The 27,409-nt window shown below is 44.2% G+C and overlaps 1 protein-coding gene across 1 annotated transcript in view; it reads left to right on the forward strand.

The window, feature by feature from the left end:
- baz2ba (bromodomain adjacent to zinc finger domain, 2Ba) overlaps positions 1-27,409 on the forward strand; it is a 51,079-nt gene that overhangs the window by 15,891 nt on the left and 7,779 nt on the right. The window contains exons 3-28 of the mRNA XM_034563244.1: positions 7,101-7,283; positions 10,879-11,067; positions 11,231-11,392; positions 12,033-12,217; positions 12,334-12,546; positions 12,698-13,264; positions 15,026-15,782; positions 16,166-16,435; positions 17,310-17,370; positions 17,500-17,608; positions 18,447-18,548; positions 19,121-19,343; positions 19,917-20,009; positions 20,879-20,940; positions 21,203-21,268; positions 21,979-22,044; positions 22,286-22,330; positions 22,648-22,674; positions 22,932-22,977; positions 23,117-23,176; positions 24,566-24,627; positions 24,926-25,066; positions 25,675-25,929; positions 26,244-26,467; positions 26,954-27,028; positions 27,110-27,341. Of these exons, the coding sequence (XP_034419135.1) occupies positions 7,101-7,283; positions 10,879-11,067; positions 11,231-11,392; positions 12,033-12,217; positions 12,334-12,546; positions 12,698-13,264; positions 15,026-15,782; positions 16,166-16,435; positions 17,310-17,370; positions 17,500-17,608; positions 18,447-18,548; positions 19,121-19,343; positions 19,917-20,009; positions 20,879-20,940; positions 21,203-21,268; positions 21,979-22,044; positions 22,286-22,330; positions 22,648-22,674; positions 22,932-22,977; positions 23,117-23,176; positions 24,566-24,627; positions 24,926-25,066; positions 25,675-25,929; positions 26,244-26,467; positions 26,954-27,028; positions 27,110-27,341 (4,475 nt within the window). The remainder of the gene's footprint in view (positions 1-7,100; positions 7,284-10,878; positions 11,068-11,230; positions 11,393-12,032; positions 12,218-12,333; positions 12,547-12,697; positions 13,265-15,025; positions 15,783-16,165; positions 16,436-17,309; positions 17,371-17,499; positions 17,609-18,446; positions 18,549-19,120; positions 19,344-19,916; positions 20,010-20,878; positions 20,941-21,202; positions 21,269-21,978; positions 22,045-22,285; positions 22,331-22,647; positions 22,675-22,931; positions 22,978-23,116; positions 23,177-24,565; positions 24,628-24,925; positions 25,067-25,674; positions 25,930-26,243; positions 26,468-26,953; positions 27,029-27,109; positions 27,342-27,409) is intronic.

Genomic DNA, 27,409 nt, shown 5'->3' on the forward strand with positions numbered 1-27,409 from the left:
TATTTTTGTATTTCCGGCATTTATTTAAACATGTGCAGTTTGCAGAGTGGGGGTATCTTATTTAGATTTGAACAGGAAATCACACTCAGCAATTGTAAACCAAGCTTTGTATCAGCACTTTTATGGAATTTGATTCCACCCGATATGAGTTCAAAATAACACACTATATAGTATTTACAATATTTATTTATGAAACAAGGAATATTTTCTGTCTTTAATGGTTGTCATTTCAGGAATTTTCTGATAAACTACATGCTGTCAAGTCATTTCAGAGAACAGGTTTTTTTAATCACATAAAGCACTGAGCAAAAAGTGGTAGTGGAGAACCTTTTTAGATTACGTGAACATTACTTTGAATAACTTTGCACATTTGGGATATCTAGTTCCAGCAATTTAATCTGAGGGAGTTTGTACAAGGCATACATGAAATATATATATATATATATATATATATATATATATGTCCGTTGAGATGCAAAAAAGAAGACTAGCTATTACAGGTAGTATTACAGCAATTCCAGTACTGTAGTGCTACCAATCTGGGCAATGTCACTGGTATTAATAAGACATGATTAAAAAATGCATTTTTAGTTCATTTAGTACCGCAGAATTCTGCAAACGTCTGCAAATGACTTGATGAATACTTGGGAATTTGAGTTCCTGCGTGGGAAGTATTTTGTGAAGTGAGTTGAGCGCTTAGTATCTAAGATCAATGTTTAAGGCCTCAGGGTACATTTTTTGCAAATCATCAGTTTGGCTCATGCATTGTGTTGCATACAGTGAAGCTGTGTTGTGAAAATTGGACCGGTGCAAATGTAAAATAATACAGTCTGTAATCTAAATGGTAATTAACCTTAACAGCATTGGCTTACCGCTCACCGTGCCTCCGATGCATCTGATGAGTGTGTGAGTGTGCATGAATGTATGTGATATTCTCTCAGGCATCAAGACGGTGTTATTCTGCACCTCCAAACAGCTCCAAAGTCATTACGGACTCTTGTAGACACACGCAGCCAGTGGCGAGCAGATCTGGTTCAGTCTGCAGAAAAAACATAATGAGCAGTGAGACTGGCAGATGAGTGTGAGTGGCTAGCAGAGGGAGAAGGGCAGATTCATCAGGGATGATTGCCTGATGCACACTTCTGGTTTTTTGATGTGAAGACCCTGCTAGGTTACCATGGGGAGAATAATTAGCTCTGGCTGGATGCAGATGCGAATGAGCATAAGAGATGGGGGATTTTTTTCTTACTGAGCTTACTTTATGATACTTAGAACCGCGCACACGCGTGTGCTTGTGTGCACACAGATGCACGTAACCCCACGTACGCAGACACACACTCACCACCGGCTCATTCTCTTCTATTTATGGCCAGGAAATGGGAGTAGTGCTATGTCTGGTTGAGCTGAGTAACACTATTCTGTCACACATAGGTTTGACATCAAATACAAGTGACAAGCCTATCCTATTCCTCTCCACCGAGTCATCACCATGTCCCAAAATCACATTATTGTCACTAGGAACCCGGCAGAGACGGATGGTGAGTAGGGGTGTTGATTCCAGCCTTTGGCATCTACAGTATTGCAAATAAAGCCATTTGGCGAGAGCTGATTTCTTGTCATTTCAAAAAATATACAGAATGCGTGCGGCGTAGCCGTTTGCTTTTTATATTTTATCTAAAGCCTCTTACAGCGACACGGATACACACGCGCGTGTTTTCACGTCAGGGCCAAGCGAGTACCAAGCCGGAGACTCTTCAATGCTGACGCTACGCTCTTCCATTTGCGACACACAGGACCGTATCATTACCTTTTTGCACTGGCAGGCAGTAAGCAGCTCTGGTGTGGTAAGCTTCAGTGTTACAAGAAGGCAGGCAGGCAGGCAGGCAGTGGTGTGGCTGTAATAAGACCTGTGGCCAGCACCACGGCCAAGGCGAGATGAGGCGGGGTGAGAGATGGTGCCCATCCCCTACATGCCCTGCTCTGCCATCTGTCACTGGGCAGTAGACGAGCCGAGGGAGGGGTCTGAGTCACTCGAGTTGTTGTCACCTAGACAGGCCACACTCGGGCATGCTGTCTCTTTGTGCTCCTTTCAGGCCGTGGCTTAATCCACTGCCAGTTTATGAGGCCCGCACGCAGTATCGCTAGTATCCTATTTCATATCACGTGATTCAGCATAGATCTTTTATTTCATGAATCAGAATCTTACTTCACTAAGGCATTTTTCCAAAGTGTCACAAAGTGTTAAGCAAAACAGAGCTGGAGCGACGAGCCAATAAGTAAAGTCATTTTTAATTAAAAGTATCAAACATTCCCTGGTTCCCAGCCTCGCAAATGTTAAGATTTGCCTTTTCTCCTCATCTTATGCAATATTAAACCGAATAACTTTGCGTTTTGGACTGTTAATTTGACAAAAGACGCAATTTGATGACCACCTTTTGACAAATTGTGATTGGACATTTTTCTCAAATTCTGGACCTTTTAAGGGACCCGATGATCAATCAACAGCTCTAAAATAAATCCTGTCTGTGTGTGTTACGACCTTTCAGACTCTGCAACCAGTGGCGTTGCCTGATATCACAGAGTCCATACTGTCTCTTTAAATGTTCTTCACATTGATGTTTGACTCTGGACAAAGGTTGTCACTTAATTCTTTTGCCAAGACGCCTGGTTATGTCATTTCCTGGCTGACGGTGTGTGTGTTTTGTGTGTGTGTGTGTGTGTGTGTATGTGCGTGCAGGGAGGGGGAGGGATGAAGGGAGGAGAAAAAGGGGTCAAGCAAGCTTGTGCGTGCACTCTGCTGTAAGCAAGATGATCTTACTCAGTTAGCGTTCATTGCCAACACGCATGCAAAGTACAAACATCCACATCCATATGCGCATCTCGTGTTCGCGAAAACAGCCACACCCACGCGGCCATATCCAAGCATAAAAAAAGAGGTTCAAACTGTGTGCCTGAGCAACAGCTATGCAAGGTCAGAAAAAAAATAGAAAGAAATGTTGTTGCTGATTCAGAGTCAGTGTCAGTGCAGTTACACAAACACAACTGCGACTGAAAATACCTTTCTGTGTGTGTGTGTGTGTGTTTGTGTGTGTGTGTGTGTGTGTGTGTGTATGCATGTGTGTAGTAATGAGTGATTCATGAGAGCTGACAGTTTGTCACCTGGTAACCGTTGGAGCTTCTGGATGCAAGATGCCGTCAATTCTCAGAAAGATCCTCATTATTTACTGGAAGTGGTAATATAAAAACAAGTCCATTCATTTGTTCAGAGCAAAGTGCAAAAAACTGAAAACAAAAAGAAGGAAAGCAAATGACTCTCGTACACTGAATAAACAAGGAGCGCTAATGGCGGATAACTCATTCCGGTCCTCGTCTTCACCGGCAACCTTCACCATGACACATTTGCTAGGTTGACATTTCTCCTGTGTTTGACACAGTTGCAGATCGCAATAAAAGGCGGCCAGTGAGAGAGGGAATGTTACGGAAGCATGCGATGGTACAGTCTTTGTCGGGCCGCAGTGAGGGGAGGAAAAAGAAAGAGAGAGAGAGAGCTGGGAGCCACCCTGTGTCTTTGAATGGGGTCAGGGCATCACGGGGAATAATACATTTCCCTTCACTTGCGCCAGGCGCTCCTTCCATTACGGCTGGAGAAGAGACATTGTGTCCACACTCTGATTACCACTGATCCATGCTGATGACTCTGTTGGCGGATTATCTCAGTTAGTATCAGCCATCTGTTACTATGTGTGTGTGTGTGTGTGTGTGTGCGTGTGTTTCTCATGTGTGTTGAAGGGGAGTAAAGGGGCAGGAGTGAGACACACAGGGGGGTTGAATAGTTTGAGGCTGTGACGCACACACACACACACACACACACATGCACAAGCACAAACACACTCTCGTACTTCTATAGGCACATGTATTGGCAGCCTTCTGTAAAACTGCTGCACGCGTAACCGAGCACCATCGCATGCACGCGCAGCGCGCACACACACACACACACACACACACACACACACACACACACACACACACACACACAAACTCCACAAAACATATGCATGATGTAAGGCCACATACCAAGCGGCACAGGCCATTACGCCACCACCCAATGCACGCACTCCATCCCTCCATTATACAGCCCTGCCCTCCTTCCAGACGATGCTGACATGTGAAGGCTCCTGTGTGAAGGCCACATGCAATCATAAAACCGCAGAGCTGTTTATAGCTACACTATCTCCTGAAGGGCCGTTGCATCCAGTCACTATTAGCCGCATGCGCTGACAGCTGGGTGCTGTGGCGTATATTTTTGTGTACGTGACTCCGAATCCAGCGCTTGGAACACATCTTATAAATCATAGTTCAGCCATTAGCATAAATTCTCCCTCTCCTTGCATCTGCGGGACCTGCTGTTTCTGTTTGCACCGCTCCGCGTTGATTGGTTGCTGTTGTTCAAGTCAAATTGATTTAGCCGCTCACGGAGATTATAACGCTTGCCTTATATCGCCACAGTGGCGTGCCGTTAATTACCTATAAAATCAAGCTAATTCTGATGCTAAATCCATTTTAATTTCTCATAATTAAGTCAGGATTGGATCCTTAAATACCTTGGCGCTCCATTATTGTTGCAATCATTGTTGTGGCTGTGCATTTGGTGGTGCATTGCAAGGCTCAATCTTATTATTGTTTATTAGATTTAATTGCGCTAAGTGATCAGTTTGTAGGAAGATGGACTTGCGGCGCAATCGTTTCTTTCCCCCTGCTGTCCTTCCTCTCGCCATCTCTCATCCCAGAAAGAGGCCCTTTGAGAGATTGTGAGAGATGAGAGGAGATGAGGGGGAGGGTAGCTCTGCTTTACACCTCTGCAAAGGAGGGATTGCTTTTTTGTTGTTTGTTAGGGGGGAAATCAATTCTGTTCACATCATCACGTTTTGACAAGGCGAGACATTAAGTGCAGATATTGAGAAACGACAGGAATGGTTTACAGCCTGTCCTTCATCTTCTCCACTCTTTTCCTTTCTTCTGTCTTTTTTTTCTTCTCCCCCACAACCAAATCAGAGTGTATTGTCTTGCTTATCCCTTTTCCACCTCAATCTCGCTATCTCTTGCTCTCCCTCTTCCTCGTTTTTTTTTTTTTTCCCCTTCCCTGTGCAAAGGTAGGGAATGATCCGCTTCACTTACCAGCTGACACCACATAAGCTTGCTTGTCCTCTGAGACACGAGCCTTTTGTTTTCGTGTGCATTATGATAATTATGAAGGGCCACAGCTCCTCTCCGTTTTCATCACACTTCTAATGATACTTACATTTCTTTGTCAGAATCAGCCAAAGGAAAAAAAAAATCCTACTTTATTTTCCCCCTCCGTTTCACGGTTTTTTTCTCCTTCTTTTTTTTCCCACCCTAACCTGACATTTAAAGGGTGACAACCGGAGTGAAAGAGCAAACAGTGTGACAGCCATTCGTGCAACAAAATGTGGCAGAGAGGGAGCTGTTTTTGGTTATTATTACAATAAAGCGCCTCATCTTCACTTAGCCAGACTTGTATTCTTGTAACTAATGTGTAGTGTTCATTCATTTACCATTCAGGATGATAATTTGGCTCTTTAACCCACATCCTGTCACCCCGCATGAGAGGCCACTGGAAGGACCTTTGACCTTGCTCATAATTACACAACCACCAATCTTTTCACTGCAGCAATGGCAGTCATGGCTGCCCAAGTCCGGTGGCACACCAGCCTCCTCCCCGTGGACTGCAGCAGGTTTTCTTGTCATCGGCGCCTCTCGCTCTCCCTCTCCCACTCTCCCTCTCTCTTGTCAGTGTTGCTCCTGGCGAAAGGCTGATACTTGATATTCAGAGGATAGCAGCTTTTGTCTCAGAGATTTAATCAGTGGCTCTGCTCCCACTGCAGAGGAGAGAGGGAGGAAGGGAGGAAGGGAGGGTGGCGGAGGGGTGGCAGGAGAGAGGAAAGGAAAGAGAGATGGAGGCAGAGACTGTTTATGTGTAATGACACAATAACAAAGCCTGCCTGTAAAACACAATCTGCAAACTGTGCTTTTGAAGGGGATTTTCAGTCCTGGATTAGTGTCAGGCAGAGGGATATGGAAAAGGAGGCGAGGGGGAGAGAAAAAAAAAGTCAGGTTGATGTGATAGACAGGGGAGGTGATTTTGTGTGTGTCTGTGTGCAGCGGGGGCTGAAATGTGTAAGTCTGCACGCGCGTGTGTTTGCGTGCGTGTGAATTTATGTGTTCTGAAACTGTTTGGTATTTATTTGGCTGCACAAGTTAGCGGCTGTGTGGGCACAGCCGCGTTGTGTTCTCAGTTGTAAGAAAAAGTGGATTCAAGTTAAATAGTGTAAGTACAATCTTTGGATGCTGAATGGCCAAATGGATCTTGTGAGGTTTTATGTTGTTGGTTAATTGATAATGGCTGGCATTGTGACTCTGCGAGACTGATAATGGAAAGCTTAGTGTTGTGTAATGCACCCATCATCTAAAAGCCTCTCCATTTAGTTCTTGTTGAAACTGAAAGGACTCAGGGAGAAATGTTGTCTTTAAAGGCCTCAAAGAGCTCTTAAAATTTAGATGTAATTCTTTTTCATCAAGGAGTTGTAAAGGGATCGTGGTTGATAAACACAGCCGTGTGTGTGCGCGTCTGTGTGTTTGTTTGTGCGCGCATGTGTGTGAGTTTGTTTGAGAGAATAGTGAAACCTTTTGCTTCCCAAACATCCCACTTCCACCTCAAGTGAAGTCTCGATGCAGAACTCCTTCTCAGCACTGGCATTTTCAAAATGCGCTTTGTTGTCCAGGATCAGAGTCCTTAAAGACGTCATCCTCCTTCTTACCCCATATAGAATCAATGGAGGCTGGGAGCCAGTGAGCATGGCTAAATAGAAATATTGTTCAGGGGAAGTGAGATGTGAAAGGAAAAGTGTCAGGAGTGTGTGAGTGTGTGTCTGTGTGTGCGCGTGCGTGCGCGCTTGCGTGAACATGCTGTGTAGGTGTGACAATATGCATTTGTGTGTATGTGTTTAAGCGTGCGTGTTTGTGAGTGTTCGTGCGGGTGTGCTTTGCTATTGTAACCCCGCTGATTGGATTGTGTTTGACAGATATGGAGTCTGGAGAGCGGCTGGCCTCCCCTGCGCCCACCCTGTCTGCTGCTCGCACCTCCTCCCCTGCGGCCTCTTCCTCCTCCTCCTCCTCTTCGTCCTCTGCATCATCCCCTGCTCCCCACTCTAAGAGCAGCCTGGCCCCGAGCCCCTCAGCACTGGGATCCAACCTCAGCACCTCTGGTAAGAAACACTTTTTCCTCCCCTTGTCGATCTTCTGTCTCTTCAAAAACCACACGTGCAGAAGAGAGAGAGAGAGAGAGAGCAACAACAACAAAAAACCACATTGCAAACATTTTCAATACAACCATAAAAACATGCCAAATATGGTCACCTTCATGTCTCGATAGCATTCAGAATCCTCTTCATTTCCTTACCATGAAAAATGAGTTTCCTCCAATATTAATTATACAGTTATTTTGCCTGTGTGAATACACCTCTCTCCCAGCTACAAGGATTTTTTTTTTTTTCCTGACAGCTTGGGTTGCAATTGAAAAGCTGCTGCATTAATGAATCCCAAACAATTAGGGGGCTCTTTTGTGTGAGAAACACACACATGCTTCGCCATGTCTCCTGACAACCTTCAGCTCTCTGGCTCCAGCTGCCTCAGAGTCAGGCTCAGCACGACACTTGTGCATGCATACGTGTGTATCTGTGTGTGTCTCTGTGTGTGTGAGAGAGAGAGAGAGAGAGAGAGAGAGAGAGAGAGAGAGAGAAAGAGTGAGAGAGAGAGAGAGAGAGAGAGAAAGAGTGAGAGACCTTCTGCCTGCATGATTTAACATTTGTCAGCCACTCAGTGTCTAGTCAGCCCCGTCCAGCTTCCAGACTCTTTTCTATGTATTGGTCAAAGCCATTAGGCAAAGAGGAGTGTGTTTATTTGTGTGTATGTGTTTGTATCTCTGTGTGTTTTTTAGAAAGCCCTAGTGAGACCGAGTGAATCATTTGCTCATGCTCTCCTTCGCCTCATTTCTTAATGTCTTGCTGTTTTTTCATGAGCCCGCTGTACACACACACACACATACAGACATCCACGCACAGAAAACAAGATTGCGCTGAGCAGGGAATAGCATATTCTCCTTGATTGTTGTGTTTTCTTTCTGTTATGAGAAGATGAAGAAGGAGAGAGCAAAATAAGGCCCCTTGTTTTGTCCTCCTTCTCCTCAGTGTTGCCCCAAAGAAGAAGCCATTAGGAGCATCTCCTCCTTATGCATTATACATCCCTTTTATCCCTCTGTGCCATTACGTGTGCTCAGATTTTCTAGATAAGCGATTTTGGACTGAGCATCAAATGAAATGCTGAGAGGCAGGCTGTTAGCTCTGAACTTCTGCTGCGCTATTTGTGCATATATAAGCAATCCAGCCTCTTTCTGTGTCGCACCTTGTTCATCAAGTGGACTGTAATGCGAATACTGTACAATGTACAACACTGTACATATACACAAATACATTCACAACGAGGCCCGAAAAGCTGAAGTATTCCTTCGCTTTCCCAGAGCCAAGTATGATAATTAAAAAAAAAACACATTCTCAACCGGATCAACAAGAATATGTCAAGTGAATTATGCATGCAGGTAACATCAGTGGTTACGTATTGCAGCGATACAGTTTAATCACAGACTGTGAAGGCATTGATTCAAGGTCCTTTGCCAACGTGCCAATAACACTTGAGGAAAAATCTGAAGAACATATAAATGAGCACGGACTCAGTGTGTGTGTGTGTGTGTGTGTGTGTGTGTGTGTGTGTGTGTGTGTGCGTGTGTGTGTGGTGTGTGTGTGTGTGTGTGTGTGCGTGTTTGTGCACGTGTGTGTCATTGATGAGGATAGTTGGAGAATAAAAGCTGATCGGCGCTTGTAGCACTCTCTTCTTCTGGGATCAACTCACGGATGCAATTAACTTAAATCTGTCTGTGGAAATTTGATTGACTGCAACAAACAACAAATTAATCCCCCTTCGGCAGCATCCAAACATGAAAAAAGCAGGCGGTGCAGTTTGTCAGAGTGGAGGAAGGATTGAAACAGAATGAGAAAGAGGGCGAGAGAGAGAGAGAGAGAGAGAGAGAGAGACAGAGTGCGTAGGAGAGAGCAGGTAATCTTAGGTATGTCTTTCCCGTGCTTCTTTCTCGCTTCAAATTTTTAGATTTAATTATTCGCCTTCTGGAAGCCTGCATTAATATTGAAAAGGCATTTGCAGATGCCTAGAAAGGAGAGGGGTGTGTGCGGGGTAGAGGTGGGCACCCCAGGCATAAGTGAATGCTGTGGCTGGCCTTTCTGGGGGTTGCATTGCAGTCGTTTATCTTCGTATCCGCTAGCTGACGCCGGCAAGGCGGCCTCTACATATTCAGCATATTCTAATGACATTCAAAAGGCAGATTTTGCTGTCTTGTGGCGTAGAGGGGCCTTGAAGCCAACACAAAGGGTTGTATACTCTCACACGTCACACATTCGTCGCCGCGTTACCACAAGCAGTTTGATTCTCACTTAAATATATAGTCTCCGAGACGCATCTGCTGAAACGTGTTCATTAACCGTCTTCCCCCCGTGTTTCAGTGGAGCATGCATAACTGGCCCCACTCTGTAAAGTCCCCCTCTGGATAATTAGATTCCAGACTGCATTAGTTCAGAAAACACTGAGCTCCGGTGTCACTCTGTTTTACATTGATGTGGTGTGTTGCAAGTGTATCGTCGTTTGACAATTTCATCACACCATACACAGCGCTTCCCTTTTCTTCAGTCATCACTTTTTTCTTTTCTCTTGTTTCCTTTTGCATGTGTATTACCTGGCTTATGCAGAGGCATCAAGCAGGCTTGCTCCCCTTTTCTGGAATAGAAATTGAATTTGCATGAAATATGCTCAAACCAAATTGCATCTGACTCTGGGAGGAGGTAATACGTGGCAGTGCCCCTGCCAGAAATGATTGTGCTCAGGAAAACGCTAGACGATGATGATGTTGATGAAGTATTCTTCTGTGCGGAAATTGAATGCCACAAGGATAGAAAGAGGTTCTCTTTTTAGCCCTTATGCACACACTCCTTTCTCTCACTGACACTATGCAGCGTCTTCTGACACTGTCGTAAGCAGAAGAAATATCAATACGCAAACATGTGTGCTGAAATGTGATGATGTCCTGTGATTTAATTAGTTTTACTGTAAAGACAACAGCAGCGAGCGGAAGCAATAGTCTGTCATGCTCAGAAACAGTGCGGCTGCCCTTTGAAATTAGGTGTATTTTGCATTCAGTGAAAGCTAAATTTGAAGTCAACACAAATAGAAAACGTCGTTCTGTATTTAATTCTTCTATAGTCAGGTGGATAGGAAAACGACACTTTTAGCAGCTGTTTACATCTAGTGTTTACACTCTGATGGGCCTCACATGAAAAGAGCTCAACGAGGTAATTTGTGAACAGCGTTCTCGGTCTACACAAATAAACATGTACAAAACTAACAGTGGGGCAATGAGTTGTGCTAAAGGTGCAATACACAACTGTCATTTCAGCTGTAGGAAAATGTCAAAATTGCACTTAATGGAATACGTTCTTTTTAATGAATAGTAAAATTAAGTCAGAAGTAAGTATTTTTAGAAACTAAAGTTCACTTCCTGTATCATTTAATCCTGTGATATAGGAGCACTATATCAGTTGCTAAAATGAACCAGTAGCTTGAAACAACAACACACTATTAAATACTAACCACTACCAACATGAAAATGACCAGTGTGTTGTTGTACACAACTATTTGTTATGGATTGCATTTAATTAGCTTGGTTTGGATCAATCGCAGGCCGTCTGTTTGGGGCAGGAGAGCAGCCCTTCATTGGCTCCACGTTGTCAAGTGCCTTCCCTCTGGTCAACCACCCAGCCTTCGGAGCCCTCTACTCTGCCGGAGCAGGCAGGCCCGAGTTCGGAGGCCTGGGTTCCCTGGGCATGTCAGCTGCTCTGGCTGCCCATCCCCAGCTAGGAGCTCTCTCTGGTAAGACCGAGACTTTTTAATTTTGGGGTTCAATTGACTAAATGGAAACGCATCATTAATCCTCTCCTCTCCTCTCCTCCTCTCCTGTCCTCTCCTCCTGTCCTCTCCTGTCCTCTCCTCCTCTCCTCTCCTCTCCTCCTGTCCTCTCCTCTCCACACAACAGAGTGGTGGCGAGCTGCTGAAGCCCATGGACGGGGGGCTGCTGCCTTTCTCCCCTCTTTCATCAGCTTCCCTCCCTTCTTCAGCCCTCACATTCAGCCCAACCACAGCGCCAGTCCTGTTCAGATCAGGATGCCCGGCAAAAATAGCCATGCCCCACCTAAAGGTACAGCCCTTCTCTGAAGACCCATTCATTGATCCTCACAGTTACATTGCATGCGCAGAACATTGGCTCTTACAATAGATATAGCAGGAGAGAAGCAGGTGACAAAGGAACATTTCCATGTGTTTCAAATGAAACATCAACACATCCATATTGTAATATCATCAAGTGTTAAGTGACTGTTGAAGTATGTGAATTAATCTATTACTTTTCGACGAGACATTTTTTGTGTCTCCCACCATCTCTGTGTGTCTTCTTCTTCCACAACTTAAATCCACTTTGTCCGATGATGAGATTTCTCCTTTTCAAGACAGATTTAATGACTTTCAGCCCTCACTTAGTGATTCTGTCAACCTCCCCCCCCCCCTCCCCCTCCCCCGTGTTCCCTCTCGTAATCTCTGTTTCTTGCACTCTTTTAATTTCACAGTATCTTTTAATTTATCTTTTATTATGTAAACCAGTCATGTTGGACTTGTGCCTTGCGCAGCCAGCATGTTTGATGAGATACACGTATAAATCAATATTTTTATTAGCCGTGTTCCAATCTGCAGTTAGTTCCAGATATTTCATTATCCCGCGTGGCAAAGTTCTCAGAAAAGATGGAGCTGATTATTAATACGGCAGATCTGGTTTGTGTTTCTAGGGGTAAACGGGGCAGTAAACGGCAGCGGGGTCTTTCCTCCCACCACACAATCAGGGAGCTTTTCTGCGAGTCCGGCTCCTGTTCAGGCATCGGCCAAGCCAACCAAAAATGCAGATCCTTCTAACAGTCACCGAAGCAATCCAGCAGAGTTGGAAGACAAGCCGATCCACAGACCTAAAGAGAAGGTCAGTACTGAGACTTAGTTCATCCCTCAGTTTTAAGAGACGTGACACATAAAATGCACAAGTGATGCATTCTACAGTGTGGCTGATTCCTGCGTCCCCCCCTTCTCTGAACTCAGAAGCCACGGAAGAAGGCAGCAGACGCTTGTGTGGCCAGCAACAGTGAGTCAGGCACTTCCTCAGACAGCTCAAGTGACGGGTCCCTCAGCAGTGATCTGGAAGACCTAGCAGAGGATGACGAAGACGACGATGATGACGACGAGGATGACGAAGATGAGGACAAGCAGAGTGAATTATCAGACTCTGAGAAGCGGTCAAAGAAGAAAACAAAGGTAAAGTAGATCAGCTTTTGAAAACTTGAAATACAGAGACGAAGGAATCTTTTTTGCGATGGCAAAGCAGGAAGCCAGCTAAATAGTGCCCACAATTCAACTAAATACCTTGAAGCTATGTTGTAACATCTTTCTTTCCTTTCCTCCCCAGGTTTTGATACCAAGCACTGGAACTACAAAGACTAACAGACCACTTTCTGGGGAACCCCACGACAATAAAGACGCCAAGGCCCAGAAGGTCTCCTCCAACCCCCCAAATCTCGTGCCCTTCACCTGCTCTGCCTCCCCTCCCGCCTTGTCCCAAACCTCGCCGCTGGCCCTGCACAGCTCCAGGTCCCGGACAGAGGGGCCACAGCAACACTTCAGTGTGATCCAGTCCACTGGCCTGGCTGCCAACTCAAAGCCCCTGGCACTCCTCTCTCAGCCCCGCAGGGAGTTCTCACCGTCTTCATCCCCCATAGCCCTCACCACATCTCCAAAGGCCCTCTCCAGCACTGCTTCCCACAAACCTCCCAAACTGTTGCCCCCCTCTTCCCCCCAGCACCTGCCCCTCTCCCTCTGCTCCTCCCCTAAGCCTCTCTCCGTGCCCTCCCCACCTCGTTCCCAGAAGTCCTTGCTGAAGCCTCCTCGGCGCGCTCCTCCTGGCTCTGCCAAATCCAACAAAAGGAAACAGCTGGAAGCTTCACTTGCGCAGATCAGTGAGTTCAGGCTAAAACAGGTAAGCCACCCTGATAATAGCAGTTGAATACTGCCATTTCCTTTAACATACCCACTCAAATGACACACATGATTTTGCGTAGGCACGATGTGCTGTGAGACAAAGACGAGATACATGTAACTGCACAGTCAGCTTTAGTGAGCAAAGTTATTCCTATCAACTAGACAGTCATGAATTTATCCACTGCAGCAGAGTGTGCGGTTAGATTTCTCTGTTTTTCTTCATGAATACCACTCAATTACCAGCACCTCTTTTAATCTGGTGGCCATTTACCACATGTATTTAACACAGCATCCAAGCAACCCGTAGACAGCCACACAACTGCTGCCGGTGAGGCTGCACACTCAATTAAAGAAATATAATCATTGGCTGTTGCTATTTCCCATTCACATTAGGCTGGGCTTTTGTATCACGTTCCAAAGGGCCTCTTTAAAATTGTAACGTGGCCCCGAGCAACAACTATAGTTGGACATCAGAGAGAATCTTTGTTTTGTACAGTTGATTTCGGAGGCAACGCTTGTTTGAGTAAACGATTGGTCATAGAAAAACTGAGATATTTGTCTCTTTATACATGTACATGACGGACAGCCCTATGTGTTGTGTCATTGTCTACTGAATGACCATTTGTGTACACATGTAATAATTACTAATGTGTAATAGACACAAGGAATGATACAACACAAGGTAATGTGGTATCTTCACAACTGAATTAAGTTTTTACTTCAGATTGTCTCATGTACTGTACTGCTTAATTAATTTGGTTGGCACCTTCTGACATCTTATATCTTGTATCACGATCTAACTTCCTGTCATATTTATCTTATTAAGCTCTGTGATCTTGGTATTGGTTTTCTAAGCGTTTTAACAGCTTTTAACTGATTAGCAGTGGTTACACAGTGATCGCTCTACTGCTGCAAAGTTTAGCCTGTTGATGAAATGGTTAACGATTTTAGTTTCGTTACCATTCTGGAGCACACTTTGTGTCTGCACACATGCTATTGTATTATTAATGTTTTTCATCGGTTCAGATGAAATGGTTTAAAAATTGACATTTTTCTTTGCCTTTACGGCACAAATTCCCTTTCTTTAGATGAAATATGACTGGCAGCACAATAATCAATAAGCTAAACCTTTTAAGATCGGCTTATACTGTGAAAATCATTTCCCCTTTCCTGTTTTACCAGTATAGAGAAGTTTACAACGAGCTAAATTCCCCCTGTGGTTTCAGCACTGTTACTGTATTTCATGGTCTGTGAAATTGATTTGTTTCACTTCATATCACATCCAGTTGAAAGTGCAACATTACAGTCTAACCTGCCTTTGCTTAAACACAGATTGAACCAAACTCGTCATCAGTGTAAAAAACGGCAAACATGCCCAGCTGCATGATGATGATGGAGTTTTTTGAATTTGCAGACAATGTAATTCCAATTTCAGAGAGATACTCAGGGTCTCTTTTTGTGAACTTGGACGAGTATAATGCCTTTTGGTTATTGCATTTATGTTCTTTTTGTTTCCCAGAAAAGGGCTTAGACACAGTTAACTGTACCAGTGTTCAGCATTGTAGTTTTGTCACCTGCTCAAACAATCAACAGTGATGCGAACTGACAGCTTGAGCAACTCCACTTTGTCCCGTTTCTTTTCTCATTTTTTTCCTAACCTTTCTTTGTCCCTCCCATTCGGCCTTTCCCTCTCCCTCCCTCCCTCCCGATGAATCCCTGCCTCTCCTTGTTCTCTCCCGCTCTCCTTCTCTTTTCCCAGACTCTCATGTCCCAAGGGCAGACATTCCCAGCTGAGCTAAAGAAGCAGCAGCAAGGTCCAAACAAGTCTCCCAAGAGGACATCTCTGTCTCCATCGCCATTGCCACCCGCTCCGCCTCCTCCACCCCAGAACAATCACTCCAACCTCTTCCTCTCGAGTGCCCTGCTGGGGCTCCCTGAACCCCATCACCCCAATGGAGTCATCCAAAGCATCACTCAGGACGCACCTTTGGCCCTCATCACCAAACCTCGCAAAGACTCCGCCTCTCAAGGCAAGTCTCCTCAGTGCGACTCTGATGCCGGGTCGATGCCTGTCAATCTGAGCACAGGGGCGAGCAGGACCCAAGCAACAGCCCAGACTGGACCTCCGTCACAGCCCTCCACTACCTCACCCCATGCCACAGGCCATGGATCCAGAAAGAACAAGACCGCCAAGGGTAAGGCACAGACACCAGGGCTGGGACAAGGACAGGGACAGGCAGACCCTTTAGCTGCCTGGAAGGGCTTCTCTCAGAACCATCTGGTACAGTCTCTAGTAGATTTGTTTCGTGGAGGAGAGCCCGGGACTGGGATTCCTGGAGTTAGTATCCCTGGAGTTGGAATTCCCGGAATGGGGATCCCTGGGATGTGTAACCCCACAGCCGGACTCCCGGCTAACAAGGAATCCGACGACTCGGGAGATGACGATGATGATGAGGATGACGACCTTGAGGAGGAGGAAGAAGAGGATGAAGAGGACTCAGATGATAGTCTGTCAGGTATGTAACTTCTAGAAACAGGAGTCAACATAACTTTCATAGTTTAACAATGAGCTAATCATTCAGATATGTTCACGTCAATGCCACAACTAAGAAATCATTTTATTTATCAAATACTCTTCTGATTATTTTCTCAATTAGTCAATTAATTATCAGGTCTATACAATGTCAAAAGGACATCACAATTTCCCAGGCGATGTCATTGAGTTGTTGGATTTCTCCAACCAACAGTCCAAAACCCTAAAAGGTTCAGTTTACTATGAGACAAAGAAAAGCCACAAATCGTCCAAACTGAGGGGTTGGAGCTACACACTGTTCTGTGATGTTTCCTGAAAAACAACTTAATGGATCCTTACCCACTTTGCTCTGGACTCCCATTTCAGAGTCTGACAGCAACTCCGACAGCGACGTCTCTGGTAAGAAAGTGAAGGAGTTAAAGCTGCTGCCGTCTGGGTCATCTAAAAAGGAGATGACTCCTCGCAGGCTAACCAAAGGCCCAGAACTACTGAACACCTCGACAAATCACACCGCCACCAGCTGCTCCCCTCTCAACCTACAGGTCATCAAGACTCCCACCATTGTCACCGGCTCCAGTGCCTTGGCCTACCACAGCTCTCCAGGCTCTTCCTCCTACAGCCTAGCCTCTCCATTAGGTAATGGGATTTAAATCTGTACGCAGAAAGTGTGAGAGATGAAAGATGGTTTTATTAGGGTCTCATATGAGAAAACAAGTTTTGAAAATAAAGCTTTGGTTGTGATGTGTTGCAGGAGAGAAGTTGATTTGGGGACTTCTGTTGCTATTCCTGTCTGTTTGCTGTCTTATTGTGAAAAGCAGATATTTAATTGAATCTCCCAGGCACATACAGCGCCACAAAAAAAACTATAGCAACCAGCAGATGCCGTGCTTTGTTAACAAGGTCTCTGCTCTTGAATGACATAATAACCCATCATCCTCAGATGAAGAGGGATCGTTACTTTTAGGGCAGCAGGAAGAAGGCGTTTGGTTGCCATGGACTAACCGGAGCTCACAGGTCCCGTAGGGGCATGCCTTAGAGCCCTGACAACTTGTTTGGCACAGCAACAGGATTAACGTCTGCCTTCTTTCAATGCAGAGAGGTTACCCAGATCAGAGAAAATAAGACGATGTGTAGCGTGCCGGAAATATTCAAAGTAGATTTTCCAGTCTTTCCTCGTCTGCCTTTCTTTAATGGCCACTGTTCAACAGACATTACCACACAATGTAAATTCACTACTGTGTTCATGCATAATGGGCTTGGCATTTTAGTTTTATGATTTGAAAATGGCAGTCTGGAGAATTGAGCGTGTGTTTAACCTCTGTGGTCACATTAGGCTGGTAAACGCGGTTTGAAAAAGGCCAGTGTGCATACACGTGTATGTTCTTGGTTACCTGCCAGGTGTGATTACTGGTGAGTTCAGGCGCTTTGTCTGCTGTTCCCGCATGTGTGTGAGGTCTCCGGCCGTCGGTTGCGCTGACAAATTGATGGTTGATCTCTTGTCTCTCCACAGGCTTAGGGAAGAGGAAGAGGGTGATGGATGAGAAGGAGTTGATGATACCTCTGGAGTTGGGGTATGTACAAGAGGCTGAGAGAAAAGACACCTATCGTGGAAGTGACTCACTTCAGAGTGCTCACATCCGTGCTTGGCCCCAAATTTTTTTCCTGAACAGCCGTGTTATTGCTTCCTTCTTTTAAAACAGGTGGCGGAGAGAAACAAGAATCAAATCAGTGGCCGGGCGGTCACAGGGCGAGGTGGCCTACTACGCCCCGTGTGGCAAGAAACTAAGACAGTACCCAGATGTGATGAAGGTACCACGGCCCCACAGCGCCGCAGTGTAGTCTACCCCCGTGATACAGAGGCAGAGGTTACGAGGCATACAGATGAGCAGTTCGGGACTGAAGTGGGAGGACATGTGGGCGGCATGGTTTATGATCTATTACGGAGGGATATTTTTGCTACTACTTGCGACACTGCTCATCCACATTGCTTAACCAAATGCTTCTGTATCAGGATTTGTTGTCTCTGCTATCGCTCCAGCTGCACTCCACCCCCACCCCCACTCCCACCCCCACCCCGCTTCCCGTGACCCCAATAGTGTGAGATGATATGCTTAGATTCACTTCTTCTGACACTTTTTCACCTCTCCTCCCCCAATCCCCCAATCCCCCAACCCCACCCCCCACTCAAAGACATGATTAATGGTTAGTGTTGGGATGCACAGCTTTGGCCCCATTTGTACGGTACATTATAGTCTATAATCTTCTTTGTTTGCTTCATCAAAAGCTCAACTATGCTAATCGTTAGAACTGCCTTTGAATGGAGTAGTGCATAGAAAAATGTGTACTCAGTACCATTCACTCACTGCTAGTCAGTCAGTCGGCAGTAAAAAGCCGAGCATGGCCACAGATAAATAATAAAGGGCCTGAATTGTGCACCCCAAGGTCAGAACCGTTTTTCTCTCCTGAGAGCTTTTGCGCTTTTTTTTTTGTCCCCTGGCTTTTATAATGATTAGTAGCACTGCACAGATCTACACTGCAACCGTAGACTCCTTCCAATCTAGTGCTTCCCAGATGCTTTTCAATGTTGCTAATTTCACAATTTTTCTTTCTGCCTAAACCAACGTCATTATTATTTTTTCTTCTGTAGTATCTATCGAGAAATGGAATAAGTGGCATCACGCGCGATAATTTTAGCTTCAGTGCAAAGATAAGGGTTGGTGACTTCTATGAAGCCAGAGAAGGACCCCAGGTGACTGCCTTTCATCTCTCTTTCTCTCTCTTCGTGATCCCTGTTCATCTTTTCATCTAGCGCCAGGCAAAGCACTATGCAGCAGTCGCTGTCAGGGCATGAATAGGAATCAACCAAAAGCCTCAGTAGTCCTAGTTCATAGACCTCTCACTGTGCATGGATAAATGTAATAATCAGCTGACATTACTTCCACAGGTGACCAATGATACACGCCATGTTGTGTTTTACAAAGATATAACATCTGAAAATGGATGTGTGTATTATTACAAGCAGAATAGAGAAAATGCATACAGTGCTGAGGGGCCAGAAAGAAACTATACAGATCAGTAAATGTGTACTTCTTAGTTAATGCATTGTTTAGCCAATTTTTACTGTGTATTATAGACATTTGAATGCTATTTGATTTAACTAATTTATCTCACACGCTAACACTGAAATTGTTCCTTAGTCACATTAAATCATGAATGTCAACATATAGTTCATCTCTCCGCACCCCCCACAATCTCACCATTGCTTCGTTTTCTCTCTCTCTTTCTCTCTCTCTCTCTCTCTCTCTCTCTCTCTCTCTCTAGGGTTTACAGTGGAGCCTGTTGAAGGAAGAAGAGGTCATTCCACGTATTTTGGCGATGGAAGGTCGCAGGAGTCGCCCCTTGACTTCAGACCGCCAGTTAGCGGGCGAAGGTGGCAAAGGCTCCCGACGGAGGAAGGGACGGCCCCCTAATGTGGGCGATCCGCAGGTGCCCGAGGGCCCCAGTCCCAGTGAGGTCAAACTCCTGCGCAAACTAGAGGCTCAAGGTTAGCGCAGGAAATGAGCCCTGAAATGTGTTTGTCACAAGTGTGTGTGTCATTAATCAACCAGCCATTATGCAGTTAGAGGACGTTCAGGAAGGGGTTAATGTTTTAAATATTTTTTAAAGGCATTTTTTTGAAGTCATACTTGTTTGTTAGATCCGCCTACTTCATATGCAGTAAACCACATACTTCTCAAGATGAATCAACATTGTTATCATGTCTATTTAGATGTCACTAGGCTTTTGTTTGGCTTTGATAATAACATAACTGCATATGCTGTTATTACAAAGTAAAACCTTTGTTACTATGGCACCACAACTGTCTTGTAGTCAGCCCCACCCTTGTAAAAACATGTTCATCGTTGTGTCTGTTTAAATTTGAATAGACACATTTGTATAAATATATGTTAATCCTTACAGAGGAAATTGGTTTTGAGTATGTGTCCCTAATTTTGTCAAAGATTTCACTGAAGCCAACGAATTATCTCAGTCAAATGTACAAGGTCAGGCTGCAGTAGCATTTATGTATCCTCCTGAAACTTCTCACGGACAATGTCTTTCTTTGCCCTCTGTGCAGAAATAGCCCGACAGGCCACCCAGATGAAACTGATGAGAAAACTGGAAAAGCAGGCACTGGCGCGGGCAGCCAAAGAAGCTCGGAAACATCAAGGTAAACCCGGGTTTTATTTGTGTTGAGCTCAGTGCTTTAAGGATGATGGTGGTGGTTTTTTTTCGGTTGGTCAGTTGGTCACTGCAAACCATTTAAGCCTCCGGGGGACACAGATACAACTGTACTTGTATGCTCATGTTTATTTGTGTCACTTTAAAGCACACGCTTTCATCCTTGTTTTCGGCTCTCATCTTTATTGCTGCTGTGCTGGAAACATTGTGCTTTTAAGCAAATTCCTACACACACGATGACGGAGTCAAAGATTCTCATCAAGCGGTTGCTTTCTGTGTGTTCTCATTATTACTGCATGCCAGCTGTTCTGTTTTTAATAATGTCAACTCTTTGAAACACATGAGGTAGTTGAAATTTTACGGCAGATAACGATTGTATTTAAAATAATATTTTTTTGTATTTATTTATATACAGTATATTTATTGAAGGAGACATGCATGACTTTCTTTCTAATTAACATTCAAAACAAATCTAGCATAACCCTGCAGCATTAGTACCTGGCACTAGTATGTGAGAGCCACTGTGTGCTTACGGCTGTTTAAACTCATCTTTCTGATTTCTATTAGGCACCTTGATACTTGGAAGTCAGTCTCTCATACCTTGAAGGGACTTAAAAATCGTACATGCTACTCATTTGTAGTGTGTCTGCGTGTTTTTTATTTTTTTTGTGTGACTCACTCATCTAGTTCTCAGAAACGCTTGGACTCTTGTTTAAAATGCAACTTCATCCCAGTGAGACCGCCTGAATAAATATATCTTAACAACTGTAATTCTCTCAGATATGAATACAGCTGGTTGCCCAGCTTTCAGGGTCATTTTTGTAGCCACTAACATAACACTGACTTTGACTTTTGAAGCTATCATGGCGGCGGAGGAGAGACGGAAGCAGAAAGAGCAGATCAAGATTCTCAAGCAGCAGGTGGGTGTGCTTTACATGTTGCTGACAAATACTTTTCCTCCCTTTCTCCTTATCTAAGTGTCCTGACACACGTAGTCCCTGTGTGCACCGCAATAAGTGCCGAATGGTTATTTTGTGACGCTTTAAAACTCGCTTTTAAATTACCATCATTACTTCTCTTAATGCTGTGTCTTTGGAGTGGTCGTGGAAGTGACTTTATCAGAGGATGTTTTCTAATGTCTAAAATATTAAGAGTTATGTTTTTTGTTGTTTTGTTTCACAGGAAAAGATCAAGCGCATTCATCAGATTCGGATGGAGAAGGAACTGAGGGCACAGCACATTGTGGAGGTACAGAATCTGATCCAACAGCACCTCTGATTAAGCAGAACATTCCTGGATAGCTACAGCCCCTCAGTCTATAGTGTTTTAATCTTCCTAAAGCTCATTACTGAACAGCAGCATGCATTGGAGGGAGTTGCGTCTTCTTAGGCATAATTCCACATGGAACTAATGCTAAATTGGTCTTGGTTGACGGCTGTTGAATATTAAAATGGCTGTTGCTGCGTCTTCAGACCTTATTTAAATTGGACAGAAAATACTTTTTTTTCTTCAGACAACAGTAACAGTTTAGCATAAGTGGGTCGAGAAGAAAAAAAGGTGCTGTTTTCCACACACACAAACACACATGCAAAGATGCATGCACATCCACGCACGCACACACACACACACACACACACACACACAACACAGACACACACACACATATGCAGGCGCACACAATTATACCGTAGGAGCTTCAAAGTGTTTTAGCAGGACTAAATCAATTTTGAGTTGACACGGTTGACAAGCCACTCTTAACGGGAGGCTTCAACATTTTTACAATTAGGTGTTAAAGAGATACATTATTCATTTTCTGTGTTTTACAAATTCAGGAGCTTAAAATCTTTGCTCAAACCAGAAAACTGCAAACAATCAGTTAAAGTGCAGCAACGCCCTCACCCAAGACTGATTGATATGTGTCTGTCTCTGTGATTCTTGACCTTAATCTTTATTCATAGGCCAAACGGAAAAAAAAAGAAGAAGTCAACAATGCCAAAATATTGGAGGCTGAAAAACGGATAAAGGTATGTTTTAATTTTTTATTAAATTCCTTGAAACAGATGCCGTTTAAAAAAATCACATTAATTAGATTATTTCATATGCACCATGATGTGGGCTCTTATCCACTTTCGAAGTAGCTGGCAATATAATTAGAGCGGCCCTTTGAAAAGGGCTGAAATTCCATCAGTCTGAAGTGATTTTCATGATATTGGCACAATGGAAGCATATTGATTTTCCCCTCATCTTCTCTTTCTTGCCTTCAAGGAGAAAGAGTTGAGGAGACAGCAGGCAGAGATCCTCAAGCACCAGGTAGGCATTCTCTCCAACTTGCTCTGCCTCTTGAACGTAATAGTTACTGCTGAATAAAACCATTTACCTCAAACTTCACTTGAATAGAAATTTGACAGGTGTGTGTGTGTTTGTGCGTGCGAGTGTATGTGTGTCTGAGTGTATTTGTGCATCTATGTGCATTTAAATACAAGGCATGTGTGAGTAAATGTAAATGTGCTTAATTACCAAACATCTATTTAATGAAAGCCTTCAGTATTTCTCTTTATTAAACGCCATGCTTTGTGGTATTCGATATTATTTCTGTTCCATAATATTTTGCCAACTCTCTCTGCCAGGAGTTGGAGAGGCATAGACTAGATATGGTATGGGTATGTTTATTTTTGTACATCTAACACCTGCATCGTGTAACTTGTTGTGTTATGGTTGTCATAGCAATGCATTAAGTGTAGCACTGGCTGCTGTCATACTACATTCTTCTGCATGGCTTTCCAGCAAAACCAACAAAAGAGAAAAAGAGTCAGTATGCTGCCTCCATCTGCTCGTCCTGAGGGACAACTGACCCTGTCACGGTGGCCAGGCAGCTTCTGTCCCCCTCCCCCATCCTCCCCCTCCTACTCAGAATGCATTGCAAAGGCTGCTAGCCAATCCCCACTCACTGTCTCAAAGTGCACTCGAGGAGTTTCCATCCATCACATACATTGTCTAACCGTTGTATTGGAGTAGCCTGTGTTACCCCGTGAGTGCTCGGCGATTTCGGCCCAGACATTGAGCTTGTATGTGTTCTTCCGTGCATCTGTTCTGCAGTCCACAGAGTGCTGGACTTTAACCTGCCCCATCCCAGCCTCTCTGTCATTCACTGTTCCTGTACTCCGCACAAATAATGAAAACAGCTACCGAGAATCATTTTGTCTTTATGGTGGAGATACTTCCAGGCTGGTTCCCCCGCCCGAGTTTGGTGGGGGTGCGGCACAACCTTTGCTTGCAAATAAAACCTGATCAATTGTAAAACAACACTATAGTTAATTCCACCACAGGGACAATGATGATTCTGTGTAGTATTTTATTTTGTCCTGGCTGTCCTGCTTGTCCTCACTCATACACAGTCACAGCTGAATCTAAAGGTCTGCCTATCCGTTTCATAGTGGACTCTGAGCCGATTGTGGCATTAACCCCTTGTGCCTTCCCTCAGAGCAAACTGAGATACATGATATAATCCTGGTATTTACCGTTGTCACATGCAATTGCATTGCTTTTGATTCGCTGTAGCTTGTTATCATAATACCCCTCAACATATTCATTGTGTTTGATGAAGTGGAAAGCTCGAAAAAGCTGAATGCCACAGTCTCTATGTCCTTTTTGAAGTTTCTCCATCTGTAGCTAAATCAAACCAATAAGGACATAGAAATATGGTAGCAGAGTGCTTGTCACCTGGCCTGTTTTGTTTATCACAATGACAAAACAATCCTTACAAACTAGCCCATTTCATCCACTATGTGCTGGAAATGTCCTTGGCAAGACTTAATAGTGACAATTGTGTGTTTCTGGTGGATCACAGAAGGAATGACAGCCTGATACGGTGGAGCGGGAAACCTAAAGAGATCAAATAAAATGATAGTCAGTCACCAGTGATTCCTGTGCCCTTTCGCAGTAGACTGTGTATCATGCACCAAAGAACAACATAGATGTCTCATCCTCGGCAGTCACATACTGTGCTAATACTTACGCTGCCAAAACCACTGAGGTGGAACTGCTCTGTTTGTAGCTAGTCTTTACCATCTATTCCTATTTGTCGTTCCCCTCGCCAAATATTATGAGAACGATGTGTAAAAATAACCAACAAAAAAAAACATGAACATTGCCTCATGTAATATAATTTAATATTTTGATCATGCCAATGTGGCATGTGTGAAGACTTCTGGCAACCAGCATTTTGTTGCTTTTGTTGTGTCAGCTTTAGTTTAGAGGCGCCGCCACCGATTCCAGCTGCTTCTCTTTTTTGAGCCTGTCATCACATCTACTTTGTACCGCATCTCTGTGTTGCTTTTTGGTTGTCATCGTAATACTGTACTCTTCACTTATGCTTCCACCATACATGTGAAAGTGTATCCATGTGAAGCATTGTTTTGTGTATGTTCAAGTATGGTTCCTCTATTGAATTTTGCATTAATGCATACTAAATTTAGTCGACCTTGAGTGCTGTATGTGCAATGTGTGCTTGTTAATGTGCTCGTGTTTCTGACACTCTAGGATGAGGGAGAGGAGGAGGGCAACATGTAATGCTGATGAAGGCGGTTGAGGCTCGCAAGAAAGCAGAGGTAGCCCACTTGCACACAAACAGTCCACTCCATAAAAATCCCGGATGGATTCCCACTTTCTCTCCTTTTCATGCGCTCTTTCCCCTCTATTCATTTTTTTTTTCCAAGTCAAAAGATTCTGGCCCTCAAGCACTTTTCTTTTGAATGCACAGCAGCATTAGGCTGAATTCTAATACTGCTCAGCAAAGTCAAGTAAACCTTCCTGTCTGTTTTCACACACACACACACACACACACACACACTAATGCACACCCACACATTGCTTCCTTAATGCTCTCTTGAATTTTGGACTCTCCAGGAGCGTGAGCGCTTGCGGCAGGAGAAAAGGGATGAGAAGCGCCTGAACAAAGAGCGTAAACTGGAGCAACGGAGGCTAGAAATGGAGATAGCGAGGGAGCTGAAGAAGCCAAATGAAGACATGTGTCTGCCTGATCACAAGGTAGTCAAGAAAAAAGCTCATCTGCTCAGCGCTGTGGGTGTAAAGCTCAAAGAAAAACGTATAGCGCATACACACTTTGATGTCCTGGATATTGTCAGGTTTTCTCATTAAGGTGCTGTTCAATACATTGAATTATAGCAGGAGGGGGGCGTAGTCACAACGTTTCTGTCAGCTATAATATTAATATCATTATTATTATTTATTATATTTGTATTATTATTATTATTATTATTATTATTATTATTATTAGCATTAGCAGTAGTACTAGTAGTAGTAGTATTATTAGTATTAAATAGTCAGTGTAGTATTTTCTTGAGGGTCAGTACTTACAATAAGACCACATGGTCATGAACATTTCTATGTTGTGGAGGTGTGTGCCCCCAAGTGGTAAAATGAGAGTACTACACAATGTAGAAAATAAGCCGTCATCACTGCAAATTGCAAAGCACCATCTTGATAACAGTCAACAGGTGTGAGATGTAATGACAGCTTTACTCCCATTTTCCCACAGCTGTTTAAATCACAATTTTCTGTCGTCCAAATTGGATTGAATGCCTCTCCCAGTGACACATACAGCAGCAATCCTGTACCTACTTTCCTTTGTGCAGCCTCTCCCTGAGTTCTCCCGGATTCCTGGACTCATCCTCCCAGGACGCGCCGTGTCTGACTGCCTGATGCTGATGCAGTTCCTGCGAGGCTTCGGCAAGGTTTTAGGCCTCGATTTGAATGCGGATGTGCCCACGCTGGGCATGCTGCAGGAGGGCTTGCTCAACGTCGGGGACAGCATGGGCCACGTCCAGGACCTTCTGGTCAAACTGCTTTCTTTGGCAGTGTGTGATCCTGGTTTGCCACCTGGACAAAAGGTGAGCTAGCACAAAGTTCATTAAGTGGTTTTGCATGCCAAACGTATGGCATGTAACATTACAGGTGTTGAATCAGTATTTATTGTATGGATATACTCCACTAATGCACCAACAAACTGTTCTCGGTTACTGTATATAGTTTTCTTTTCTCCCATTGTAATATTGTAATATTTTTCAGTTTTTTTTACTTTAGTTTTCATGTTTAGATTTAAGGTAGAAGTACTTTGTCATGCATGATGAATAAATGCATATGAATTGAATCAAGGAAGTGTTCATTAACTTGACCTCTTTGGCGTTCTCTCCTTGTCTATCAGACCAAAACCATGCTGGGGGACCACCTGACCAACGTTGGCATCAACAGGGATAATGTGTCTGAGGTGCTGCAGATGTACATGGGAGCCCATTGTGCCAATACAGAGCTGGCCCCTCTGGCCCTCAGTCTCAAGACCAAGGCCTTCCAGGCCCACAAGCCTTCCCAGAAGGCATCAATTCTGGGCTTCCTGGCTAATGAGCTGGCCTGCAGCAGAGCTGTTATCAGGTAGAAGAGGCAGCTGAAAGTCAATCATTGAGCCCTGTACTGGTTTTCTTAACACACTCTGCATTAGTGTCACATTGTAGAATGGTTATAAAATGGTCTACAATACTTCCTCTACCTCTGGATTCACATAATACAAAATAAAAAAACTAGAAACTCAACACTCACCAAACGCTCACTGAAATAATATATTCATCTACCATGCTCTTATTTTGCATAACACTCAAGTTATTAATTAGCCAATAGTGGTGTGTTTTATTGATGCAGTGGAAAAGGGATTAATACAGCTGCAGTAGGGAGCAGTAATTTGCAGTGGAGTCTTTTTGATTGTAAGGGAATTATGCAAGTATCAATATGTGCTCCGGGATACCAGCTTATTGAGCCTTTATATCTCTCTCAATATATGTTCTACTACTTTCTGAGAATACTGAAAACATGGACGTACTCAGGCACAACTGTAACTTGACGGGATTCTGTTTCCTCTTCCAGTGAGGTTGACAAGAGCCTGGACCAGATGGCAAACATGAGGAAGGACAAAATCATTATGGAGGGGAAACTGAAGAAGTACGTTTTCTTTAATCCTAAAAATAATAATGCCTTGATTCTCTGGACACCATCACGCTGAACCTGACTGTGTTTCTAAAGGTTGAGGACCATTCATGGCAAACGCACCGGGAGAAGAGAGGCCAGTATGGGGGTTGAAGAGAACCAGTCCATCGGCACTCCGTCCTCTGCCATCAAGCGCAAGAGGAAACTGGGCGGAGACAGCGACGACGAGGAAGAAGAGGATGACGACAGTGATGACCCGGCAGAGGATGAAGATGAGGAGGAGGAAGAAGAAATAAAGAAGGTTAAAAAAGTGGAGACATATGAGGAGGTAAAAAAAGATAGATCCATCCATCAATCCATCATCAAAACTGACCTTTGAGGGTTGCTCACAGACAT

This window comes from Cyclopterus lumpus, chromosome 3 (genome assembly GCF_009769545.1).
Source record: "Cyclopterus lumpus isolate fCycLum1 chromosome 3, fCycLum1.pri, whole genome shotgun sequence".
Lineage (NCBI taxonomy): Eukaryota > Metazoa > Chordata > Actinopteri > Perciformes > Cyclopteridae > Cyclopterus > Cyclopterus lumpus.